General features: G+C 41.1%; 1 protein-coding gene across 8 annotated transcripts in view; it reads left to right on the top strand.

The window, feature by feature from the left end:
* The first annotated feature begins 294 nt into the window (after nt 1-294).
* Nucleotides 295-27,065, top strand: part of LOC145351115 (RAC-gamma serine/threonine-protein kinase) — a 317,330-nt gene continuing 290,559 nt past the window's right edge. For 4 of the 8 annotated variants that reach the window (XM_080200763.1, XM_080200761.1, XM_080200762.1 and 1 more), the window contains exons 1-2: nt 376-614; nt 1,892-2,034. In XM_080200763.1, the coding sequence (XP_080056889.1) occupies nt 1,989-2,034 (46 nt within the window). In that variant the 5' untranslated portion in view covers nt 376-614; nt 1,892-1,988. The other 4 variants (XM_080200758.1, XM_080200759.1, XM_080200757.1 and 1 more) reach the window with 4 other exon arrangements.

The raw sequence follows: 27,065 nt of genomic DNA, 5'->3' as shown, positions 1-27,065 counted from the left end.
AGAGGGAGGGGCTGTGCCGAGGGAGTGGGGGCGTGGCAAGGAGGATGCAGGGGCGTGGCAAGTGGAGTGGTGGCTTGAAAAGAGGGGGGAAACAGCGCATGGCAGGGGGCGTGGTAACGGGAATAGGGGCGGGGCTAAGGGAGAGCGTGGCAAAGGATGGTGGCATTGGAGGAAACGCAGTAAATCAAGTGGGTGGCAGAACCGGGCATGCCGGCAATGAGCAGGGGGCGTGGCAAGGGGAGGAGAAAGAGAGGGCTGCGCGACGCGTCAGATCTCGCGAGACTTACTCTCGGAACGCAGCGCGCGTGCGCGCGGGATAAAAAAATTCCAATAACGGATGGAGCACGAGATGAGCGCGTCGTTGGTGACGTAAGGAGTTTTCCCTCAAAGTCAACAAGAACAAGAAAGGAGTCGGAGTTTAATTCTGAAGCAATTAAAATTTTTATATTAAAAAAATTATCAATTAGCATCAGCAAAATACACCGTTGGCTGAGTGGGAGGAGGGGGGTGGGGACAGTTTCGCTGGGTTTTCCGAAGGACGGCTTTGCTGTGTGTGTGTGTGGGTCGCTCTGGCGGGCGGCTAAAGCCGGCCGGCGCTGCACTGAGTGTTAAAGGTAAGGGAGGAGGATGGAGATGTCTGCAACTGGGTGGGATGGGGTGCCGGTTCTTCCCACTCCCCCGCCGCTGCTTTTCCTAATCCCCTTTTTCGATGCACATTCGTTACGCGCCCTGGGGTGGGCGATCGTGTGTGTGTGTGTGTGTGTGGGGAAAGCAGAAGTGGGAGAGTTTTTGGTATTTTGGTAAGGTTGGGAGAATGATGATGATGATGCTGATGGAGGAGGAGGGGTTTCTGACTCTGGCCTAGTTGTTATACACCATCCTCCTCCATCACTATAACTACTACCAACTAACCTCAATAACTTTACACCAGAATAGTGCCGGGCCGGGGAAACCAACGATAACTTGTTATTTGTTGATGTTACCCTGTAACCTTGCATGACTTTTTTTTCCCGTCTGTTTTGGCCAAGTGCTGATTTTATCTAGATGAGGAGGGGGATGTTGGTGGGTGGAAAGGCCTGTGTACTGCTTGTTTTAACGAGATGGATTTTTTTCTCGCTTTTGGTTTATTTTTGTGCACAGTTGGTCAGGGGTAAATAAAGCGGCGAGTGCTTATCATCCAACCAGACAGACCTTCACACTTTCACCCAACACGTTTTATCTTTTTAATGAGATGCTCAAACACGGATTCATTCGGCGACTTTTTTAAAGAAAAAATAACACGTGTCAGATTGTTTACGGGTGTTTATTCCTATGCCTTTTATTGTTCAATCTAATAAGGTTTTTTATTTTTTAACTTTTTTAAAAGTATGTGGTCTCGGGTGGAGGGCGTAGACAGACGGCGACCACACAGCAGCGTCTGCCCTGAAAAAATGTTTACGTCTCTTTTTTTTACAAATGGATATGGCTAAAATATGAAGGACAAATACTTAGTTCGACTTTTAAAATGGTTTTAAAAATACCATCTCAACCCGTCTTGACACGATTTAGGGTGGGGTGCGAATGAATGAATTTATAAATAAGGCTCCAAAATAATGGGACAAAAATTGATCCGTAACTGCCTTTGGCAGTTTTAAAATAACTTGCCAGCACTGTCCTGAAATAACACCGGACAGACCATTTATAGCTTTCCCAATTGTGCATGGGAGTATCAATTTATATAACCAAGTCTACTTGTGTAACCCACAGTTATGTGCAGGCCGATTTGTGAAAACGGATTTCCTTTAGTTTTAAATTTTCTGATAAAGTATGCCATTGAAGTATCACAAGACCGGGATTGAAATAATGTGATTTTTTTTCGTCTTCAAGTTGTGGTATTGTTTTTCCCTGGCAGCAGTGGTTAACGGAGTTGGAAGTCGCTTTGAGGAGAGAGTGGTGGGAAGGGCAGAGCCAGTCCCAAAAGACGACTAGCTGGGCTCGGGGGAACCACTATGAGTGATATAACCATTGTGAAGGAAGGATGGGTGCAAAAGAGAGGTAAGGTTGCTATTATTTTACTTGTGTTCTCACAAATTTGTCAGCAAATTAAAGAATGGAACCGGATTTTGAGTGAGGATGAATGACACTGGGTGGGCAGGCGAAATAGTATCAAAGTGGAGTTTCGTGTGTGTAGAAACAGTACATGGCAGCGTGTTTGCAACACTGACGTAGTCGACATAATAGTCACTTAATTTGTAGTTTGTAAACATGTTTCATTTTTAAAATCGGAATGTTTGACCCGTCGGTTCAAGATGATTTTCGATCAGATTTTTAAAATTTGCTTTCAGCTGCGCATTTATTAGATAGCACTCAAAATAGGAAACAGATCTGTTTGTGTATTAGTTTTGGCTTCGATCCATTTTTTTCTATTCAATTGTTTTAAAGGTAATGTTTGCCGTTGATCCTTAGTGGCTTATGTTTATTCGCTTGTGTGATCCTAAAAATAGAATGTGATTAGGGACTTTGGAAATGGCAAAATAATTTCCTGTTTACTTAAGTGACTTACCTCCCTGTGGAGGGGTTATGCATTTGTCTAGCACTGGCGTTTTAATTGTAATATCTAGTCTTGCTGTTTTAAGGGAGAAAAAGAATAGCCATAGCTCTATTAAAGCGTATTTAGGCATATGATTGGTTGGAAGAGGTTGATATGAAAGTAGATGTAGATTTGTTCTTAAGTTTGCGAGCAAGGTTTTTACTGATGCAAGTATTGATGTTGGTCCACTCTAAATATCGGTAACAGATTTCATTTCTGTTGAAAAATGTGCTTTGTTTTATGTTATTTCAGAATCCTTTATTTGTGATTGCTTTTAATCTCTGGGCTGTTAAAGAAGGGAAAGACATCCAGTCTGCTACACAAGCAGAAATGTGATAATCCCTGAGTTTTAAGTTAGTTTTATTAAAATAACCAAATTAGCAAAAATGTTCAGTCTCTTTTTCCATTGGATTTCAATTTTACCTACTCATAATGTTTGCTGCTGACATTGGGTTTACATGGTTGACCTCCTGCAAATCATGAAGTTATGAATTGTTGCAGAATTAATGTTAGTTGAATATTTAAATAGAATTTTCTACTGAAAAGGAAATTACCATGTAAGTATTAATTACAATATAATCTCCAGCATTTTGAGTTGTGATTTTTGTTTTAAAACTATCATCTGGTTCTCATTGCAACAGATTTATTGTTGAAACTGAAAAGCAGCTGCAAGTATAAGTATCTGCAGGGGAAACTAAATTAAGATAAGACCAACAGATTTGGCATCTGAAGGCATGAGCCTAATGTTTGTTTGAGACCTTGGTCAAAATGTTTTTGTTTTAGAAGATTACTTTTTGATATTTTTGGGTGCTTCATTTTGGTTTTTGGGGCTCCATTTTAATTCTCTCTAACTTTTTTAGGTAATGCAGTCGTGGTAATATGACTTTCTGTAATTGTGTTTTAAGGATTTTCTTGATAAGGTAGCACAATATTAGATGATGAACTGGCTGTGTGTGTTATCAAATTAGTTCTGCTCCCCCCCCCCCCCCCCCCAACTCCTCCGATCCTGCATAATATTTTCCCTTTGAAGCTTTCTCAAATTTGTCACATCTTGCTGAAAGCTATTAAAGTTTTATTGAAGTTAATTCAAGTCACAGGCAGAGGCTGTATTAAGGTACGGTCAATTGAACGAAATGCCAAAATGCAAAAAGCTCAGGCAAAAATTCATTGACAGTATTGCAGCTAACAGCACTACCATTGATTCACTAAGCAGCCATAACTTGAGATTTGTTTATAGCTTGAATCACTCACCAGTGCCCTTTGTTCAATACTGAAAACCCTCCAAACACTACTTTCTCGGAATGTAGCCGAACTCTTGCTCCATGCTACATGGAGGGTCAAAATCAATAGCCTCCCTGAGAGGACCAATCATGGATTCTGCTTCAAGAGAAGCACTGAGTGGGAGAGATGGAGGCTGTGATTGGAGAGGCAGTTCCTTGGATTCACTCCTTTTCCTACCTGGGCAACATTTCTCTCTCTAATTTGACACTCCTGTCATTGACTTCCCATGGGACTTGAGGATGAATTTGTCTGCTGCCTCTGTATTTTGAACTCTGCTGAAGCATTACATAATGACTTTACAGTTTACACTTTTCACTTTAATTGTCTGAACATTTGTTAGTCACACTTGCAGGGTTAAGACTGGAGTTTCTAGTTTTTACCTGGCACTTGGTAAGGGGTAATCTTCAGAAATGTGCAGCATTTCACAAATCATGGTGCGTGATTTAAAAGACTGATTTTTGATGTGTTCAAAACTTGCTTTTGCTTTACAGTATTCCCTTTAGGAAGTGTATTATATTTAAAATAAATTGCATATTTTTAGGCATTCAGTAAAGATTGCAATGACTTTGTTTTATCATCAAATCTTATAGCAATGAAAACCATTCAACTCACTGTGCTTGTGCCAACAAACTGAATGAAGTATCAAATTAGTCCCATAGTTCTAGTCATTCCTCCTATAGCCCTGCTATTTTTTCCCTTTCCAAGTATATGTCCAATTCATTTTTGAAAGTTCCTTGTCTTTTGGGCAGTAGTTTAGATTATAAGTACTTCTGGCATAAAGAATATTTGATTTATTGTTATCACATGCATTGGCATACAGTGAAAAGTATTATTTCTTGGGCACTATATAGACAAAATACCCTTCATAGAGAAGGAAAGGAAAAAATGTAGTGTTAGTCAAAGCAAGGGTATAGAGAAAGATGAACTTTATGTGGAGTAGGTTCATTCATAAATCTGGCAGTGGGAAGAAGCTGTCATTGACTTGGTTGGAACGTGTCCTCGGACTTTTGTATCTCTTTCTCGATGGAAGATAGAGGAAGACAGCATGTCCGGGGTGGGGTCCTTAATTATGTTGGCTGCTTTCCCGAGGCAGTGGGACGTACAGGCAGTGTCAGTGGGTGGGAGGCTGGTTTGAGTAATGGACTGGGCTTCACCCATGACTCTTTGTAGGTTTTTGCGTCTTGGATAGAGCAGGAGCCCTACCAAGCTGTGATACAACCAGAAAGAATGTTTTCTATGGTGCATCTGTAAAAGTTGGTGAGAGTCATAGCAGACATACCACATTTCTCTTTCCTGTACACCAACTTGTCATTGTTTGAGATCCAACCCACTACTATATTGTCATCAGTGAAGTTGAAGATCGAGTTGGAGGGGAATTTGGCCATGTAGTTATAGGTATATAAGGAGTATAGTAACATAGCCTTGTGGGGTACTGGTTTGAGAATGATCGTGGAGGAGGTGTTGTTGCAAGTCCTTACTGATTGCAGTTTGTGGGTTAGGAAGTTCAGGATCCAGTCACAGAGGGAGGAGCTTAGTGCTAGGCCACGGAGTTTGGAGGAGAGTTTTGTAGAAATAATGGTGTTGGGCTGACTACAACTCGGCCTCTGTCGGTGTCTTTATTATCTAGGTGTTCCAGGAGATATTGCATCTCTCCTATGGTATTTATCGGCTAGTGGATAAAGATTATTCTTCCATCAGTGTCTCGAATTTTGAACATCTTCAGTAAATTTCCGAACTACCACCTTTTATTGTAAGAGAACAATCTCAACTATTTTCGATATCTCCACTCATCCAGGCACAAGGAATTTGGTTTCATTCTAGGAAATCTGTCTTCACCCCGATTTTGTTGATTTCCTACATGTCAAAAATGCAGATGTGTTGAGCAACGTGTAAATATTTTACTTTTACATATAGTTTCATTGAATACGTTTAGCTTTAAATTCAAACTTTTTACAAAACAAAAAATTGTCTTGAACCAGCCCACCCTATCTCTTCTAGCCTGGGTGTTTAGAAGTAAAAGCCTAGTTAAAATAAGACCTGGGCCAATATCTACTTAATGATTTCTGTTGCATGCAGACAAGCAGTCTTTGCGATGTCTTCAGATAAATCAACTTAACAATATATGAAATTAAATAAACAGTAATATGGTAGAGTAATCTATTAGAATACGCCCAATGTATGTAATGATAACTGATATGACAACTTTAAAATATTTCTGGGATTTGAATGTAGATGGCTAGATCAGCATTTATTGTCCATCCCTAGTTACCCTTGAGAAGGTGGTAGTGAGCTGCCACCTTGAACCGCTGCAATCCCTGAGGTGTTGATACACCCACAGTGTTAGGGATGGAGTTTCAGGATTTTGACCCACCGATGGATATATTTCCAAGTCAGAACGGTGAGTGACTTGGAAGGGAACTTCCAGGTGGTGGTGTTCCTAACCTTGTTCTTCTAGATGTAGTGGTTGTGGGTTTGGTAGATGGCCTTGTTACATGGTGCAGAAACATGGGCAACATCAAGAGGAACAATGACTGGATGCTAATGAGATTTGGAGTGACTAAAAAGACAGGATCAGGAGTCAGTACATCAGAGGATTAGTGAAGCTTGTGGAAGCAACAAAGCAAATAGCTAAGAGATTGAAATTGTATAGATATCTGTTTGGGAGAAAGAGGTTGTGATGAGGCAAACCAGGAAGAGGAGGTGTAAGAACAGGTGGAAGGGTATTGTGGCATGATACTTTAGGCATGAGCAAGTGACAGGAGGAGATGGATGATCAGTCAGCATTGTGGCAACCCCTCTAAAACGTGAGCTGCTGAATAGGGATATCTTTCAACAGCATTATTACAGTACTAGTGTACCCAAAGGACATTAGTTTAAAAGTAAAATACTTGGTTCCATAAATGAGCAGGGTACTGAAGTCAGTTTTATTAACTTCACTGTTATTGAATCAAACTCTTTTCTAACAACATTGTGGGTGTCACAACAGCACGTGGACTGCAGTGGTTCAAGAAACCACCATACTGCCACCTGCTTGATGGACAATATTTAGTGAGTCCAAATGAAAAGTATCCATTGTCTCATTATGCGGAGCTGAAATTGTCATCTGATTTTTGTGCTAAGCAATATAAAGTGTTTCAAAACTTATTGGCTACAGGGTCTTAATGTATTTTTGGAATGTAATGATCTGTTGTCTGCTCTTAAGATCTGCATATGTGTGAGATTGCCTTTATTACAAAAGAATGCAGTGGTTAGAATAGCGTTGGTTAGAATTTATTGTTTGTCTGGATAAGTTTAAATAATGGATATGCTGATATGCTAATATCCTAAGCAATGGTCTTCCTGCTAATGGCCAATGTACAATATTGTAGTTTTTTGGGAAGGGCTTATTACAAATTCACTTAAGAGTCCTTAGAGTGGTCAGAATTATCTGACATGTTAAATTATTTGGGAATTAGATTGCAGTTACTTTGCCCAGTTTTGTGCAGCAGCTGAATTCAATGCTCTGTTGTAATGATTAGATCATTGAAGGATCCTAGAGTAACAGTGCTGTACGGCAGTTTTTGATGCTGTCAGATTCAAGAACACCTTCCTTTATCGTGACTTCAGCACTCGAGTACAGATTATTTAAAACATATTTGAACTAGAAGATGAAAAACAAAGTTTCCTTGTGTACAGCATCAAGCTGAGTGAAGTTGGTGCTGGGAAATGGAATACTTCCTCTCTTGTTACCTAGTGTCAGCATTAAGCAGTGAGGTTAGGAGTATGATGCAATTAAATGTAGTGAAGCTCTGTCATTTCAACAATATGCTTTAATTGTAGTCTTAAACCATTGTTTTTCCACTTGGTTGTCATTTATTGCTTATGAATAAAAGCGTCAATTAGTATCTGTTTTGTGGTGAACAGTGGGAAGTTATATTTTAGACTTGGGGATGAACCAGCAAAGAACGTGACTGCTAAACTCACTTTAATATAGGAGCATTGAAGCCAGTAGAGAAGAGGCGCACGGTCAACAGTCTGACATACATTGTAGCCCGGGCAGAAGTGAAAAAGCACATATTTAACTTGTTACAGAGCATATTCAATTACTATGTTTACTTAGACTGCACCTTTTTCCTTGGAGCAAGCAAACTCTGTAATCCAAGAATGATGAACAGTCACTTCATAGGTTGAATTTGACCAGCTTCCTAAGTTATGCATCACCATGACTTGTCAGTTTTGCTCATGTTCCAAGAACAAATCATAAAGCATTTTTAAGTAAGAAAATATATACCAGGAGCCAGTAGCTTGCGGAACATGAATCAAGTGGCTTTGACCTATACGCTTGCGTTTTCTCAGCTTTGCATGTGATTGCCTGGGGTGTATCTATGGTTTGACTTGGGTTAATGTCTGAGAAAATTATCAGTTGTCTTTTAGGGGCATAAAACAAGGGTAATGCAACAATATAGACATTGTTGCTATTATATGCAGTACTATATAATTACAGTATGAATTGTGTGCAAACTTAACCTAATTATCTGGTAAACTCTCCTTAATCCAGCTAGCTTTTAGAAGGTGATTTAATTGTTTCAAAACTTTTTATGCCCAAAGTATCTTTGGACACGAATATTGAAGTATTAGTGGAAGCTAAGATAAACTAATGTAGTAATATTTGTGGTTATTGGTTTTAATACTTGGATTTTTTCCTACTTAAATCATAAAAGCTTGCATCATCCACTGTTTCAACTCAATTAACTTATCAAACAGTTTAACAAAATAGTCATTAGGCTGAGTGGAGAAAGCAGCCTTTATTCAAAATAATCTGTTTAAGTTTCAGATTATTTCAATTTTAGTTCAAACAAGAAATTGAGCATTAATTACAGCTTTTAAGTATTTATAATGTGCAAACCAAAGAAAAACATTGTCTACTGTACCTGAAATGGGCAATCATCACAACTCCATATGGCATCTTTCACATAGCCTGTTCTAGCTTACTGACTACTGTAGATGTTGAGCATGAATTTTAAATTTTTAGCTTTAGTTTGTTTATGTTGCTGGAAATAGTTAACTGAAATAAGAGCAGCTAAGAATGTTGCATGAAATCCTTTCAGAATGAGCATTCTACCTAGTAGATCTCGAATGTTGGTATGTTGAATCAAAAGGATCTTGAGTGACATTTGGCTATAGATAGATTTAATGAATTTGAATCTGACTTATAGGTTCCCTTTTTGAGCTCAGTTGCTCTTGTATGTCGTCCGAATGTCTCCTTTTTTTCATGGGATTTGACTTCCACTGCGTTACATACTTATTGCTGACATCAGTGTTTATTCATCTCATGTAATCCCTTTCATTTTAAAGGTGCTGTTGTCAACCTTGTGCCCTTGCAAACTGCAGCCTCATCTCAATGTTTATCCTCTGTCATGCTTGGTGGGACTGTGCTCACTTGGTTCTGCCTTTACCTGAGCAGCACTAGCAATGGGCTCTCTTTAAGCATTTGCAGTGTTTAACTCTGGTGCCGTAATGTGCCCAGTACTTCCTCTCATCCAGATGCTGCTCTCCTAGCAACATCTGCAGTCATGGTATCAGTTTCCAAATATATTGATATCAAGCTCTACTTTTCCATACCTCATGTCAACAACTATACCACCTCTGTGGTCAAGCTGCTTTTCTGAAATGCTGTCTTGAATGACTACTTCTCTGCAGCTTAACATTTGGATGACTGAATCTGTCATCTTCCCACACCCTGATCTGTCTTTATAGCTGTGTCGTATTTGCCCCAAGTTGTGCTTCTATCTGCATTTTCCATCTATCCAAAGATTACTTGCTAGTGTCTCTGTAAAATCTGCCTCTGCCCTTTTCTTGACTGTTTAGCTTTCATTTGTGTCTTCACCTCCTAGATTTAAATATTTCAGTACCATCATTGCCAGCCTTTCATTGTTCACCAACCCAAAAGGTTGCTTCTTCAAGAATCATAGAATTGCTCCAAAACAAGGGGAGACCATTTCACCTGTTGTGTCTGCGCCGGCTCGCTGGGAGACACACTTGCCTAGTGCCAGTCCTCTAGCCCTTCACATTCTTCATTTTTAGATTACAACCTAATTCCCTCTTGAATGTCTTGTGCTCTACTTTGTCTCACTCTTCCCTTTCCTCCAGCATTGGCAGCTGAGTCATAGCTACATTGGCTATGTTCTCTGAAATTCCTTCACTTAAAACCTTTGTTCATCCTCTCTTAAAATCCACCTCTTTAAACAGGTTTATGGTAATCCTACCAATATTTTCTCCTTTTTGATTTTATATCAAATATCTTTTTGGTTTGATCTCTGAAGAACCTTAAGATGGTTCTTTAAAAGCACTAAATTGTGATTTGAGCTAGATCTTTTTTGCATATTAATTTATCATTTGTGAATACTATCTGTGAACACTAGGATTCACAAAATAATGTGAATATTCAGTTAGAACATTGTACTTAAATAGAATAATCTGTGCATCTTGCCCTAAAGCCCAGGGTTTCACCACCACTTCCTGTAGTTTCCTGTCTGTCTCTCTCTCAGCTTTATACAGCATATGGCTGCCAGACTGACTTAAACCCTACCATTAATTAAAACAGGCTAGCCTCCTCCCACCCTGTGAAGCAAGCCTTAGCATATCACAATTTAAATTAATTCTTGATAACTAACTTCTGTTAGAATAAGATCAAAAATCTAAGTGACACGCTTGAGTATTAGAGACGTGGCTGCAAGGTGACGGGGACTGGGAGCTGAATGCACAGGGGTATCAAGTGTTTAGGAAGGATAGGCAGGAAGAAAAAGGGGGGTGTGTAGCTCTGCTGATTTAAGGATAGCATCAGGGTGGTAGCAAGGGATGATATAGGAGCCAGAGAGCAGAAAGTGGAATCGTTGTGGGTGGAGATTAGGAACAGCAAAGGGAGGAAGACGCTGGTGGGTGTCGTTTATAGGCCCCCAAATGATCTGGAGGTGGGGCGGGCTGTTAACGCGCAAACAAATGCGGCGTGCAGGAATGGAACGGCAATAATTATGGGGGATTTCAATCTACATATTGATTGGTCGACCCGTGTTGGATGCGGTGGGCTTGAGGAAGAGTTCTTGGAATGCTGCCGGGATAGTTTCCTTGAACAGTGTGTGTTGGAGCCGACGAGGGAGCGTGCTATCTTGGATCTGGTGTTATGTAATGAGGCGGGTAGAATTAGGGACCTTGCGGTGAAGGATCCTCTTGGGAAGAGTGATCATTGTATGGTGGAGTTTCTGATGCAGATGGAGGAGGAGAAAGTGGGTTCCTGGACATGTGTCCTTTGTTTGAATAGAGGGGAGTACGGTAGGACGAGAGAGGAATTGGTGAATGTTGATTGGGGGAGTGTGTTGGAAGGTAGATCTGCTGAGGAGCAGAGGAGGATCTTTAAGGAGATCTATCTTGGTGCTCAGCAGAAATTTATTCCGAAGGTTAAAAAGGATCGTAGGAGGAGAGATAATCAGCCGTGGATATCGAAGGAGGTAAAGGAAAGTGTTAAATTAAAAGCGGATGCGTTTAGAGTAGCTAAGAGTAGTGGGCGAGAAGAGGATTGGGAGAGGTTTAAATGTCAACAAAGATTGACAAAGAAGTTGATAAAGAAGGGTAGGATAAACTATGAAGCTGGGCTAGCGCTTAATATAAAAAAGGATAGTAAGAGTTTTTATAAAAAGGAAGAGGCTGGCTAGGGTGAACATTGGACCCTTAGAGGATGAGAGGGGGGACTTAGTGGTAGGGGATGGGGAAATGGCTGAGGCCTTGAATAACTTTTTTGTTTCGGTCTTCACGGAGGAGGACATGAATAATTTGACGGGTGTTAGCGATGGAAAGATGGTAGGAGTGGAGGGCCTGAATGACATCATTGTTACTAGAGAGGCAGTCCTCGACAGACTGGAGGGACTGATTGTGGACAAGTCCCCAGGACCGGATGGAAAGAAATGGCGGAGGTGATAGTGGATGCCTTGGTGATTATTTTCCAAACGTCGCTGGATTCTGGGGAAGTGCTGGAAGATTGGAAAAAGGCTAATGTTACGCTGTTGTTTAAGAAGGGTGGCAGGCAAAAGGCAGGGTTATAGGCCGGTTAGTTTAACATCTGTTGTAGGTAAAGTGTTAGAATCCGTGATCAAGGAGAAAATAGCGAGGCATCTTGAGAATTGTTTGATAGAGCAGACGCAGCACGGTTTCTTTAAGGGGAAGTCGTGTCTGACGAATTTATTGGAGTTCTATGAGGATGTGTCTAGGGTGGTGGATAGAGGAAAGCCAGTGGATGTGGTGTTTCTTGATTTTCAGAAGGCGTTTGATAAGGTGCCTCACAAGAGGTTATTACAGAAGGTCAGGGGGCATGGAGTTGGGGGTAGGGTGTTAGCGTGGATAGGGGATTGGCTGTTAAATAGGAGGCAGAGAGTGGGGGTCAATGGGTGCTATTTGGATTGGCAGTTGGTGACTAGTGGAGTGCCCCAGGGGTCAGTGCTGGGGCCTCAGCTATTTACCTTTTATATAGATGATCTGGAGGAGGGAACCGAGTGTATGGTGTCGAAATTTGCTGATGACACCAAGATTGGTGGAATGGCAAATTGTGCGGAGGGTGTGGAGAGTCTGCAGAAGGATCTAGATAGGCTGGGCGAATGGGCCAGGAACTGGCAAATGGAATTTAATGTTGGCAAGCGTGAAGTTGTCCACTTTGGTAGGAAGGACTATTACTTACATGGTGAAAAACTACAGCATGCGATGGTGAAGAGGGACCTCGGGGTCCTTGTGCAAGAGTCGCAAAAACCCAGCCTGCAGGTGCAGCAGGTGGTCAGGAAGGCAAATGGGATGCTGGCCTTCATAGCGAGGGGGATTGAATATAAAAGTATGGAGGTCTTGCTGCGACTGTACAGGGCACTGGTGAGGCCGCAGCTGGAGTACTGTGTGCAGTTTTGGTTGCCGCACTTACGCAAGGATATTTTGGCCTTGGAGGGAGTGCAGAGGAGGTTTACTAGGCTGATACTGGAGTTGAGGGGCTTGAACTATGAAGAGAAGCTGAATAAACTAGGCTTGTACTCGTTAGCGTTTAGAAGAATGAGGGGAGATCTCATTGAGACATATAAGATGATGAATGGGATGGATAAGATAGAGGTGGAGAGGCTCTTCCCGCTCAAAGGACAGCAGGTCTGGAGGGCACGGCCTCAAGATAAAGGGGGGGCGGTTTAGAACGGAGTTGAGGAGGAACTTCTTCACTCAAAGGGTGGTGAATCACAGGAATTCTCTACCCGTTGAAGTGGTGGAGGCTGCCTCGCTAAATATATTTAAGACACGGGTTGATAGGTTTTTGTTAGGCGAGGGGATTAAGGGTTATGGGGAGAGGGCGGGAATGTGGAACTGAGACACGACAGATCAGCCATGATCTTATTGAATGGCGGGGCAGGCTTGAGGGGCGAGATGGCCTACTCCTGCTCCCATTTCTTATGTTCTTATGATTATAGTACAGGGAACAGTTGATAATGTTAATGGAATATGGGGGGAAGGTTGAAAGTAAATTATTTTTGGGTATGGGGGGAATACTGTGTGGCTGTTAGACAAGCTTGCAAAAGGACAGAAAATAGTGGCTGCTTGGAAAAGTAGTTCAGCTTGGGAGCAATGTAATAGTTGATTCAAGGAGAAATGACATAATTTGGAAACTAATTGCCTTTTGCAGATAGATGTTCCATGTGATCTCTGGGAAGGTTTTTGGTTGTAGGGATGGGAAGTACATAATCAAGATGCACCATCCATGTGTGGATCAGATTTGATAGACTTGGTCTTTTCCTGTCCGTCAATATGCATGAGTTATGGGGAAAAAATGTCATGTTTAAGAAAATTAGTGAGGAAGAAAGTACAGTCTGGTCGGTGGCAGGCAGGAGAACTTTGGGAAGTGAAGCTGAATGGGGCAGAAGAACAGGGGTGTGGTGGATAACAGGAAGAGAAGTGGGCTTCGGTTAAAAGGAAGAATCTTTGGGTATGGCACTTGGGAAGGGGATGGGAGAAGAGAAGGAGCAGCTAGTGGTAGTGAAAGAGCAGAGTAGGACATTGAGGAGAAGGGGTTGAATGGTGAAAATAGAATCAGAAACTGGTGTTGAAAACAAACATTAAGTTGGGGACACAGGAAATGAATTTGCAATAAAATAGTAAATATGTACTGATAACTTTTCCATTCTCAAGTATAGGGAATGTAAAAATCAATTTGATAATTAAGTTTTATGTTAAACAATGCATTTACAGGTAGAGTATCTGGGACCCTTTGCATCAATTGTATTTCAAATTCCAGATGCTGCATGTAAGCATTGGCCTACTTGCATTACAATGACTCTTGCATAGGCTAGATGTAGCCTACAAGTAAGTAAAATGGCTAGAAGAGCAAGATTTACCACTGAATACCCATGGTGCCATCTGCAATCCTGTTTATAGGAAGGTTCACAAGATAAACAGTGCAGACAATGAGATTTTCTTTGCACAAGATCAGGTGTGGTTGGCGAGATTCATGTTGGCTTGGGTCAGAGATTCCCACAAGATCTGAGTTTTTAAAAAAGTGGTTTTTGGATATGTTCACTTTTTGGATTTGTGTACATGTGATATACGACTTGTACATTCAGTTAAAAGGGAAGGTTAAATGAAAAATTAGAATTGTGTATATTTATTTTGTAGGATTTAGAATGGATATTGGGAAGCTGAGTTAAGGTTGGGAAAAGCTAATTTTGAAGTTAGTGGGCAGTTGCAGTGATATTAGGTCTATTTACTTGTAAATTCTCTGTGGTAACAGGTTCATTCTTTTGTATAGTTATTCAAAAGTGTGGCAGGTCCATTTATGTATTTGATTATGTATTCTGGGTTGAAGATCTGGGTGGAGGCAGAAGGGGGTGCAAAATTAATTTTCAAATTCCAGTTAATAGGTTATGCCTGTATCTAGTAAGTGGGGCAGGAGTAACAGAGGTCAGTAATTGGGCTGTGGGTCAGTATTTAAGGAGGCCTGTGGCTATAGGGAGAGCAGTAATTTAGAGTCCAAAAAATATCTGAGCTGGGAAGCACTGTCTATTGGAGAAGAAATCTGAAAGTGGTTTGGACATTCATGGATGAAGTTGCATAGTGCCTCCTATTGTATCGAAGGGCAAATTGTGAGTAACCATTATGGACATTTGGAAAAACCATAAATTACATCATACAAGTTGATCATTGAAGCCTCCCAATTCCCTCAAAAATGGGAGTTGACTTGTACCTCTGTATAAAATATAACTACTGGTGTTAATGTGAAAAATATCATAATGTGAAAAAGAAACACTTTTAATTCATACTAACTCAACAGGACACATTTTATTGAATGAATTAATTCTGCAAAGACACCTTTAATCACAATGAAAGCATTTAAAAACAAAAGTCATTCATTGTATTTGGCATCTGAGGCTGTGTCTGAGTCATCCTGGCTAAAGCATCATTGCAAGGACCCCACTCTGGATTAGATTTGGCACTTTGTTTCAGAACCATCCCTCCACACCAAATCATCTTTCCCTCCATCCATTGAATTAGATATTTCGCATTTTTCTTCGAACGGTTTGATGGCAGATTGTGCATTCTTGGCATCCCATGCTTTGACGAAACCACTCAAAACAATCGAGCAGGGCAGCATGTTCCTAGTTGGGACAAGAGCTCTTTAAGGGATTGATCAAGTGACATCAATGACATGGTCCATTTGTGCAGTCAAATGAGCGGTCTATCCTAATAATCTGCAGAACAAACACCTTTCCAGTAAAGTTTGTTTTTTTTTTGTACCTTCATGGTCTGCAAACCTATCCATTTTTAAAAAAAAAAGCACAAAGAAAACTGACAAAGTAATTGATCCACACTGCAAACACAAGAATTGCAGAAATCCAATGGAACAAGAGGAAAACATGTTGGTCCATACTGCAGATATCCAGAAAGACTTGAGTTAAAAAACATATTGCCTTGAAACCCTTGAAGATATTAAAAATCAGTACTGGAGATGTGGTCCTGATGAGGGGCTGTTTTGATGTAAACATGCAGTTGAATGGACAGACCACAGACTTATACCTGCACATTATTAAAGGAAACTATCCAACATTAATGGGGAGAACCTGGCTGGAAAAGATCAAATTAAACTGGGTCAAGGTGAATCTCGTCAGACTTCAACATCAAGCTACTGAAGGCTTTCAAGAAACATGCTATTGTCTTTAATGGAGAGCTGGGAAGCATGAAGGAGATTTCAGTCAAGTTAAAGATTAAGGACTAAAGTCAAGCAAGATGCTTGAAGCCAGGTCAGTGCTGTACTCAATCGGGCTCAAGGTTGGGGCAGAATTACAGCACTGGTTTTGAGTCCTCAAACCCATGCTGATAGTACCTGTCACGATGAAAGACTGATCAGTATACATTTGTGGCATTCTTAAAGTCTCTATTGATCTGGTACTGTGTGCAGAACAATACTGTCTGCCTCCAGTAAAATTGACCTTGAATGTGAATGAATGACTGTACCTGTGTTGTTCCAACATGTCACAGATCAAAATTCTAAGCAGACTAGAATGATACTTGGATGATATCTTAGTTGCTGGAAAGAATGAGGAAGAACATCTCCATAACTTAGGCGCCACTGGAAGATTACAGATTAAGTGTGCAAAAAGATGTGTGAATTTTTCCAATCTTCTCTGGAATACCTTGATCCTGTCAGATGCAAAAGGGACTGCACAAATTGCTATTATGAAGAGACCCGCACTTCAACATCAGTCAACCTTATTCTATTTTGGGCTCATTAAACTATTATGGAAGGTTTGTCCCTAATTTAGTGACAATCCTTGAGCCTTGGCACAACTTGTGTTGAAACAGGAAATTGGTGGATTAGTGTGAGAAAGCCTCTGTGCAAGCTAAGGAGGCACTGCTAAAGCTAAAAGTCCTGATTGATCTAAATTTATCTTTGCAACTGGAATGTGATATAGCACCTTATAAAATGGGGATGGTGATTTCTCTCAATGCTCAAAGGTGTAGAGAAGCTGGTAGCTTTTGGATCAAAATCGTCGAACAAAGAAATGAACTATGCATAGAGAAAGAAGATCTAGGAGATACCAATGCCTATGTGGAAGGAAATTTGCTTCCTTTATAGTAAGAATGATGCAGATAGCCAGAAGCTATTTTTAGTGGCCAGAACTCAATAGCAAAATCAAGGAGATGGCAGGAAAATTTTTGTGCAAAAGTTTGGAACCTGCTGCCACTAGTGCCATTGCACCCTTGGGAATGGCCAGAGGTGCCGTGGCAAAGCATTCCTGTAGATTATACCAGACCATTCAAAGGGCATAGGCTCTGCATTTCTTCATTTAGGAAGAATTCACCAATTGGAGAATGTGATTTATTACACCTGATCTGCTCCTTATCCTGCCAGAAGTGGGCTGGCAGAATGATTTATTCAGATGATGAAACACTTGTTGAAGGTAACTCTAAAGCAAATTTCATTGACCAAATGGTTTGAGCTAATTCCTTATGTACAGAAGTACCACACATTTGACAACTTAGTGTTCACAGGGGTGGCACGGTAGCAGTGGTTAGCACTGCTGCTTCACAGCTCCAGGGTCCTGGGTTCAATTCCTGGCTCGGGTCACTGCCTGTGTGGAGTTTGCACATTCTCCTCATGTCTGCGTGGGTTTCCTCCCACAGTCCAAAGATGTGCGGGTTAGGTTGCCACGCTAAGAAATTGCCCCTTAGTATCCAGGGATGCGTAGGTTAAAGGGATTAGTGGGTATAATGTGGGGATATGGGGGTAGGGCTGGGTGGGATTGTGTTCAGTGCAGACTCGATGGGCCAAAGGGCCTCTTTCTGCACTGTAGGGTTCCATGATTTCTATGATATTCATGATAAAATGCCAATTATGCACTGCATTTGATCTGCTGAAGTTGTCAAGAAGAAACAGGGTCAGGTTATATGTCATGAGAACAGGGCTAAACACCATGCTTTTTCATAAAGATCAAGAAGTATGGCAAGGAGCCATACCACCAATGAGAGGTGGATATCTAGGATACCTATCTTAGGATAGACTAGACTGGGCTGGCCTCCTACACTGTAAAATCTTGACAATGTAATATGAAGAAGACATGCCGACCAACTTTTGGCAATTGAGAGTCCACAACAAGCTGTGCCAAGTTAAGACCTAGACGTACCTGAGAACCTGACACTACCCGAAACAATTGTGGAAGATAGTACCTCAGTTGAGAGCACTTCAACGCTGAGTCAACCTCTGAACTTTACTGCCGTTCTGGTGAAGGCAACCACAGAAGACGTCCCAACTAAATCAACCACCCTCTGTAAAATACGTCCCTCTATGAGTTAAACCTCACCCCCTTCACCTTGAACCTGTGACCCCTTGTGTTTGTCACCTCCGACCTGGGGAAAAAGCTTCCCACTGTTCACCCTATCCATACCCCTCATAATTTTACACACCTCTATTAGGTCTCCCCTCATTATCTCTCTTTCTAGGGAGAACAACCCCAGTTTACCCAATCTCTCCTCATAGCTAAGACCCACCATACCAGGCAACATCCTGGTAAACCTTCTCTGCACTCTCTCCAAAGCCTCCACGCCCTAGTAGTGCGGCGACCAGAACTGGATGCAGTACTCCAAATGTGGCCTAACCAATGTTCTATACAGCTGTAACATCAGATGCCAATTTTTATACTCTCTGCCCGTCCTGTAAAGGCAAGTGTGCCATATGCCTTCACCACCCTCTCCACTTGTGCTGCCACCTTTTGAGGATCTGTGAACTGGACTTGCACACCCAGGTCCCTCTGTGCATCTATACTTTTGATGGTTCTGCCACTTATTGTATAGCTCCCCCCCCTACATTAGTTCTACCAAAATGCATCACTTCGCATTTATCTGGATTAAATGCCGTCTACCGTTTCTCTGCCCAGTTTTCCAGTCCATCTATATCCTGCTGTATTCTCTGACAATGTTCACCGCTATCTGCAAGTCCAGCCATCTTCATGTCATCTGCAAACTTACTGATCACACTGGTTACACCTTCTTCCAAATCATTTATATATATCACAAATAGCAGAGGTCCCAGTACAGAGCCCTGCTGAAAAATCCCTGGTCACAGACCTCCAGCTGGAAAAAGACCCTTCCACTACTACCCTTTGTCTTCTGTGGCCAAGTCAGTTCTCTACCCATCTAGCCGCCACCTCTCCTTTTATCCCATGAGATTTAACCTTTTGCACCAACCTGCCATGAGGGACTTTGACAAACGCTTTACTAAAATCCATATAGATGACACCCATGGCTCTAACCTCATCAACCATTTTTGTCACCTCCTCAAAAAACTCCTCCAAGTTTGTGAGGCATGACCTCCCTCTTACAGAACCATGCGGTCTATCACTAATGAGATTATTCCGTTCTAAATACGCATACATCCTATCTCTAAGGATCCTCTCCAACAATTTCCCTACCACGGACGTCAAGCTCACCAGCCTATAATTACCCGGGTTACCCTTGCTATCCTTAAACAACGGTACCACATTCACTATCCTCCAATCCTCAGGGATCTCACCTGTGTCCAATGAAGAGACAAAGATCTCTGTTAGAGATCTCTGTCCTGACATAATTGGCTGTTTGCACAGGCAAATGGGCATTCCTTCCAACATCCTGTAGAGTAAACACTGTTCCAGTAAAGCTCTTGTTTGTTGGTACATTCATGGTCTGCAAGCCTATCCTTTTAAAATGCTATTCATATTTCCACTCTTTGAAGATTTTCCCCCTGTCAGTCAACCATTTTATTCCATTTGGCATGAATATCTTCCTTGAATGGTGTGTTGTCACAGATCCATAGGTTGAATTATGGACATCAGTTCCCTCTTGTAAGTGCAACTTGACTGTTCTTACAAGCATCTGAGTTATGTGGGGTCTGATCATGTTCTTGTTCTTTGTATGCCACTGGTCTTGATTGACTGGGTGGGTAGGGAGAAAGACCTCTTTGTAACCCTGGACCTGACTAAATTGGCTACAGATAAGTCCGGGCAGATGAGGATGTCATCTGGCTGGAATGTCTATCCCCCTTCTGCAGCTGTGTTGTGGCCCGCTGCCTTTGGAACAGGAATTCTTGCTCCCCCTTATGTTTATAAGGGATCATCCTGACTATAAATGGTGTCTTTTGACAAGCTTGAGGCCATACATGACTAGTGGGCTATGGGTTTAGTGTGTCATTGGCCCCACAAGACTACATTTTGGTTGCTAAGCTTCCTTTAAATCTTTATTCTTTGCTAGTGCCTCTTTTTAAGGGACTATCAATTTGGTTAATTCAGTTAATTTGATTCATTAGTCTGGTTAATTTCAGTGTGCAAAAGAATGTAAAGAGGGATGGCTGGGACATTGGAGTTGACAGTAGATATATATATAATACTACGTTCAGTAAACAGAAAATCAAGATTTCACCATCCGGTTTGGGATCCAATTAACAGAGTAGCAGAAGATAGTTGCCAAAGGTGAAGATTGGAAACTTTTTAACGAGATTTCTTCATGAGTCAAGTAATATTTCAAGGGATGGTATTTCTTGGTCTGTCCGGATGAAAGTAGGCTGCACTTGACTGAAAACAGATCCATCAATGTTCACTGGTATAACAAGAATCTCAGCATCGTATTAACATTTATCTTATAAACATATGCAAGAGTAGACCACTTGGTCCTTGAACCTACTTTGTCATTTAATAGGATCACAGCTGATCTGATTGTAACCTCAACTCCACGTTTTTACCTAGCACTATAACCTTCCACTTGCTTGTCAATCTAGCTACCACCGCGGTATAATATTGGAAGAGTATACTTTCACTCCCCTTCAAGGGAGAGTTCTGTAGACTTGCGACCCTGTGAGAAAATAGTTTTTCTTGTCTGTCTTAAATGGGTGACTTTTTTTTAGTAACCTCCACACCTACCTTTGCCAAGACCCTTCAGGATCTTGTATGTTTCAATCAAGTCACTACTTACTGTTCCAAACTGCAATGGATACAAGCTCATTTGTCCAATCTTTCCTCAAAACAGCCTTCCGTTCCAGATATAGTCTTGTAAACCTACTCTGAACTGCTTCCAGTGATTTACATTCCTTAAGGCAACCAAACTGGCCATAGTATCCTAGACACCTCGGGGATCTGCCATTTCTCTCCATTTAGATAATTTTTAAATTTCTGTCAAAATGAACAGTTTCAACACTTTCCAACATTATACTCCATTTGACAGGTCTTTGCCTGCTCACTTAACCTATCTGTGTCCCTTTGTAGCTTCCTTATGTTCTTTATGATTTGCTTTCTGACCTATCTTTGTCATCAGCAAAGTTAGCAACCATACCTCAGTCTTTAAGTCATTTATATAAATTGTAACAAGGCCCCAAAACAGATACCTGTGGCATACTGCATATAACATCTTGCCAATCAGAAAATGATCCATTTATGCCACCAAGTTCCTGTTGGCCAATTTCTTTTATCCATGCCGATATGTTGTTCTCTATGCCATGAGCTTTTTTATGCATGTGGTGATTTTCTATGGATAGGTTCTATGGAATTTAAACAATTTCTTACAGATATAAGGCCAAAGGGGATACAAGGTTGTAAGCATGGCTTCAAGGGGTCTTTATATAACCTAGACATTAATCTGAATAGGTTGGGAATAATCTTGAATCAATAATCATATCTAGAAATTTAAGCTAATATCTTTACAAGTCAATTGCGTTGGAGAAAAAAGAGCAGTTAAAAACCTTGGACAATTAAATTTGACTCTTTACTCAAGACTGAACGCCAGTTGTTGAATTTAATATTATGGTGAAGTAGTTTAGAGGGCAAACAAAATTAAATTGAGATATTTCCAGCCTTGAGTGATTCAAAAGGCATAATTGTATTTTTAAGTGACATTTCCCATGGCAGTCATCTGGGTCTCGAATGCAGTGATTTGTAATATTTTTAGTGGGTGCAAAATGGAGTTGTTGCCTTGGCCCGAGAAGCCAAGAAAATTAAAAAGGTGGTTGAAAGTACTTTAGCTGCAGCTGACTTTTGCATAAAATGTAATCTCTAGTGATAGATATGGAATTTTACTTTCAAACATTTTGAGGAAACCCCTACACAAGGGATATTGAGAAATTTACCCATTGACTGTTATAACCATTCCCTATTTTGGACTGTGACTGAGAAAAGGATAGAGTTAATCTTGCCAGTATAAAAGAAATGTTAGAAAAGCAATATGAGTGGAAAGTCACCAATTATTGGACTCCTTTATGAGAAGGAATGCTTGCCTGAATAGGGACATATAAAATATGGAAAGATCAGTTTGGATCATTTTGTAAATGTGCATTATAAAGTTTTATTTAAAAAAAGGCAGGTGTGTTAATTATATCAAGATGCAGTGGTGAAGGGCATTGTTTAATTAAGACAGGAGAGTTGGGCAAAACTGAACTCCTTTGTTCTCTTGCCATATGTCTGTAAGCAGAGGTGTTTTCTTTTAACAATGGCACTTATTCCAAAAACCATTTGTATTCTTGAAAGACTTGCAGCAAACTCTCTTCAGATTAAATCTGAAATTTAGTTTATTCACACGTTCAGACTCAGGAAAGGGAATTGTCAACGCTGCATACACACATACACTAAGGGGATAAGAAAGGCCTGGTTTTTCAATCGTGAATAACTTGACAGTAAAGAAAAATATCAAAAATGATGTCTGTTTGCATGGTTTCCAGAGTCCAGAAAGTTCAATACACAGGGGGTTCCTTCATAGAAATTCCAGTTCAGGTGGATAACTGGGTGAAATTCCTTAAGATTATGGTGCTGCAATGAGATGAGGTTGATATTCAGGAACCTGGTCCGCTTAGCAGTAGGTGCCCAGTGGCTTCCTGCTAAGCAGGCTTTTGAAGAGATCTTGTTGCAGGCTGCTTGGTCAGCCTGGAGTCCTGTCTAAAGATTGCAGGTTGAAGATAAATCGAAAGACTGGCCTGCCCCTGAGTTCTCAACTGATTTAGAGATTTCAAAATGGCCACTCGTCGTGTGACGACCTTCCTCATTATTTCAGAAAGGGATGTTTATCATCTGGATCTGACTTTTGTTGTTTATAATGTCCCAGTCACAAACTCAGTCATCGTCCACATTGATGACCCAGTTCCAGACAGCAATTATTTTGGTAGACCCTTGAACTCCTTTGAGGTGTAAGCTTATAAAAATGTAAATGATGTCTGTTTCCTTCCAACAGTTCCTGTTTGAAATGGACCTCTCCACTTGGTCGCACTATCTGTAACCCCCGTGACTTGCCTGGGTTTGCAAAATCTCACTTACTGTACTGTCTGGAGACAATACACATCTCTTTAAACTGTGATCAGTGCTCCTTCCACTCACATTATTAGCCACTTCAGGTCTTGAACAGCAGGTTAGGTGTAAGGATTCGCATTCTAATTAGTAATCTCTAAACTGTCTGTGCTTTATATGCCCTGTCTGAGGCCAGAACACTCCATTTACCTGACGAAGGGGCTAACCCGAAAGCTTGTGAGTATATTATCAAATAAATCGGTTGGACTAAAACCTGGTGTTGTCAGACTTTTTACTGTGAAATGGACCTCGACAGTCTCAGGTGTAAGATTCCATGAGCAGTGAGTTGGGACATGTCTCCAGTGCAATCCATGTAATGTTTTAGTAGTCACCTTACAATTCCAGACGTCAGGTGATTTGTGGCAGCCATATTTAAGTTCAGCAAAGTTCATTTTAAATAAGCAAGACAGAATTGTTTGATTTACATAGTTTATGATTTCTTTAATATGCTAGGGTGCATGTCAGTATCTAAAGCATTTGCAAAGAGAAATGGCTGGGACGGCATGGTGGCGCAGTGGTTAGAACTGTTGCTTCACAGTGCCTGTGACCACATTCAAATCTGGCCTCTGACTGTTTGGAGTTTGCACATTCTCCCCATGTCTGCTTGGGTTTCCTCCGGGTGCTCCAATTGCTTCCTACAATCCAAAGATGTGTGGGTTAAGGTGATTTGCTATGCTAATTTATTAGTGTCAGGGCACTTGGGGTCAATACGTAGGGTTACAGAGATAGGGCCTGGGTGGATTGTTGTCGGTGCAGGCTCAATGGGCCAAATACTTCCTTCTACACTGTCAGGATTCTATAATGCTGGAGTAGAAGGCAGATAACCAATTATCCAGGGATTTGTGCCTAATTTAATCTAGTTTCAGATCCAAATAACCAATTGCCTATGCCACACATCCACAACTTCACCCCACCCTCATTGATCCAACTGTTGTACATGTACAAAAGTATTTAGAAAAAATGATTTTTGGCATGGTTTACACCAAGCATACGTCCAAAAGTGAATTTTGATGGCAAAATGGGTATTTTGTAAGTTGGCTCAACTTGTATGCTGTAATCTACAGTAAACCAAATGAGCCACTTTACTCCAGGTTTTTTCTTGCTATTTATTAAAGTCTTCTAGAATCTGGAGTGATATCTGTCCAGATAAAAATTTACTGTGGATTAATTGGTAGTTGCAAAACTGGTGGATGTCTATTCCTGTTGAATCAGAGTAAACTGTATAATTCAAAGTTGTTAATTGTATTTCAAAATTTTGAATGATCCAATAATTGAAATTAAGCACTGACAGTGTTAAAATGGTTGGCATTTTGGGACAAATTTAAGTAAGCAACTTTGAATTGGGAAACAACAGAACTCTGAGGAACAGCACAGTGGCATAGTATTTAGCACTGCCTCACAGCACCAGGGATCTGAGTTCAATGCCAGCCTCAGTTGATTGTGTGGAGTTTGTGTGTTCTCCCTGAGTCTGTATGGGTTTCTTCCAGCACTCCAGTGTCTCCCCCCCCGCCCCCCCCCAATCCAGTGATGTGCAGGTTAGGTAGATTGACCATGCTAAATTGTTCCTTAGTGCCCCAAGATGTGTATATTAGGGGCATTAGCAAGGCATGGTGGAACAGTGATGAGCACTGCTGCTTTAGTGCCAGGGAGTCAGGTTCAATTCCTGGCTTGGGTCACTGTCTTTGCAGAGTTTGCACGTTCTCCCCATGTTTGCATGGGTTTCTTCTGGGTGCTCTGGTTTCCTCCCACAGTCCAAAAGATGTGCTGTTTAGAGGCATTGGCCATGTTAAATTCTCCATTCTCCATGTTAAATTCTGAACAGTTACTGGCATATGGCGACTAGGGGATTTTCATAGTAACTTCATAGGGCTAATATAAGCCTAATAATTAAACTTAATTTGCCAGATTTTTGCCCAGTCGCCCACCCTATCTTTTTATGCTGTTGCACAATCACTATCCTCATCACAACCAACCCTTCCACCTATTTTCGTATCATTAGCAAATTTGGAAACATTACATTCTGTTCCTTCCTCCAGCACATTGATGTAAATAGTGAACAATTATGGGCCAAGAACTGATTCCTATAGTCCTCCACTTGCATCTTTCTACTTTCAAAAGGATCTATTCATTCCAACTCTGTTTTCTATCTGACAGCTAGTTGTCAATCCATGCTAACACGTTGCCTCCAATTCCATGGGCTTTTACTTTGTTGTACTTTATGCACCATGCTTGTATGCGGCACCTTGTCAAAATGCCTTTCGGAAATCTAAGTACAGTACATGTACAGGTGCGCGCGCGCGCCCCCCCCCCCCCCCCCCCCCCCCCCCCCCCCCCTTCCTGTTACGTCCGTAAAGAATTTGGACAACATTGTCAACACATTGGAAGGGGTGGAGAATGGGGAAACAAAACTTTATTTGTTAGTGTCGTAAGTAGTCATACGTTAATGCTGCAGTGAAGTTACTGTGAAAATCCCTAGTCGCCACATTCCGGTGCCTGTTTGGGTACACTAAGGGAGAATTTAGCATGGCATCCAACCAGCACATCTTTCAGACTCTGGGAGGCAAATGGAGCACCCGGAGGAAATCTCTACTGAGACAGGAAAAATCAGCAGTTATTGTGAGGGGGGAAACTTGCAAGTCATTTTGTCAGTTGCAGTCAAAGTGCCAATGTTTCAAATTGTTCTGTAATATGAAACATTTGTATTGATAAATAGGGATCAACGTTATAAATGTTGAGAACTATCTTAGAATATTTCTTGTACTATTAAATTACATTTGAACATTTAAATCTGCATGTTTTTGCATAACAAAAGATGGTTTAAAATATAATTGGCAGTTAACCATTACAGTTTTCAGAATTTGGATTATAAAATCATTTTTTGGCATCTAAAAATTATCACGGTGTAAAGTAAAACATTTTTTTCTAAATCCAAGGTTAGTGAAATGAGTAACCTTGTCTTGTGAATTTGCTTTAGTACTGTTTGTGATATCTATAATAGTTTTGAAATTCTTTTGCCCAGTTCCTATCACCCCTGTTGAACTGCAATTTATTCTAATATGGTTTAGATACTTATTGAATGAGATGTGTAGTGATAGGGCTGTAACTTGCCATTTACATTCCATCCATTCTGTGGTTTTGGAGTACTATTGCAGAAAAATAAGAAATCCACTGTAATATCTTGGATTGACTGCTTGCATTGGTTGGAAAGCATGACTGAATTACACCAAGTGATTCATATTCTCCACTCTTTGCTTCTGTTTGAGTCAGTTTTTCTCCTGCTATTCAGCTATCTATTGAATGGGTTATTCGTAGTGATGACTATGACCCAACTGTTGCTATTAGAACATTCTTTTTTCCAATCTGTTTTAATAATTGGCTGAACCACTTGATGCAGAATGAAATGAGTCTTTTAAAATCAAAGTATAGGTTTTAAACAACAAAGAACAACCCAGCATGGGAAACAGGCCCTTCGGCCCAACGAGCCCGCGCCGCCGCATCACCCTACACCTATTCTACCCTGCATGTCTACGAATGGGACCCTACTCAGTCAGATTCAGGGAAGAAATAGTGTCAATTTGGTAGAAACCGATTAGCCTAAGAGCACATCTTTGGGGTGTGGGAGGAAACCGGAGCGCCTGGAGGAAACCCACGCAACCACAGGGAGAATGCGCAAACTCCCACAGACACAGGCCCAAATCCATGTATCTGCACAGCTAGCAGTGCTAGTCACTGAGCTGTTGTGGCGCCCGTCTATCGGTCCAGGATCAAGCACACACACCGACATGAAGTACTAGGCCACTCCTGGACTTCCAAGAGCAGCCCACGCACGACCCGCCGTGTGCATGCCCCTCGCTTGACACGAGGTGGACCTCCACCTG

The sequence above is a fragment of the Carcharhinus amblyrhynchos genome, chromosome 12 (assembly GCF_965287045.1).
Source record: "Carcharhinus amblyrhynchos chromosome 12, sCarAmb.v2.hapA, whole genome shotgun sequence".
Lineage (NCBI taxonomy): Eukaryota > Metazoa > Chordata > Chondrichthyes > Carcharhiniformes > Carcharhinidae > Carcharhinus > Carcharhinus amblyrhynchos.
The sequence above is the reverse complement of the archived record's forward strand: the minus strand, read 5'-3'. Positions and strand labels throughout refer to the sequence as shown.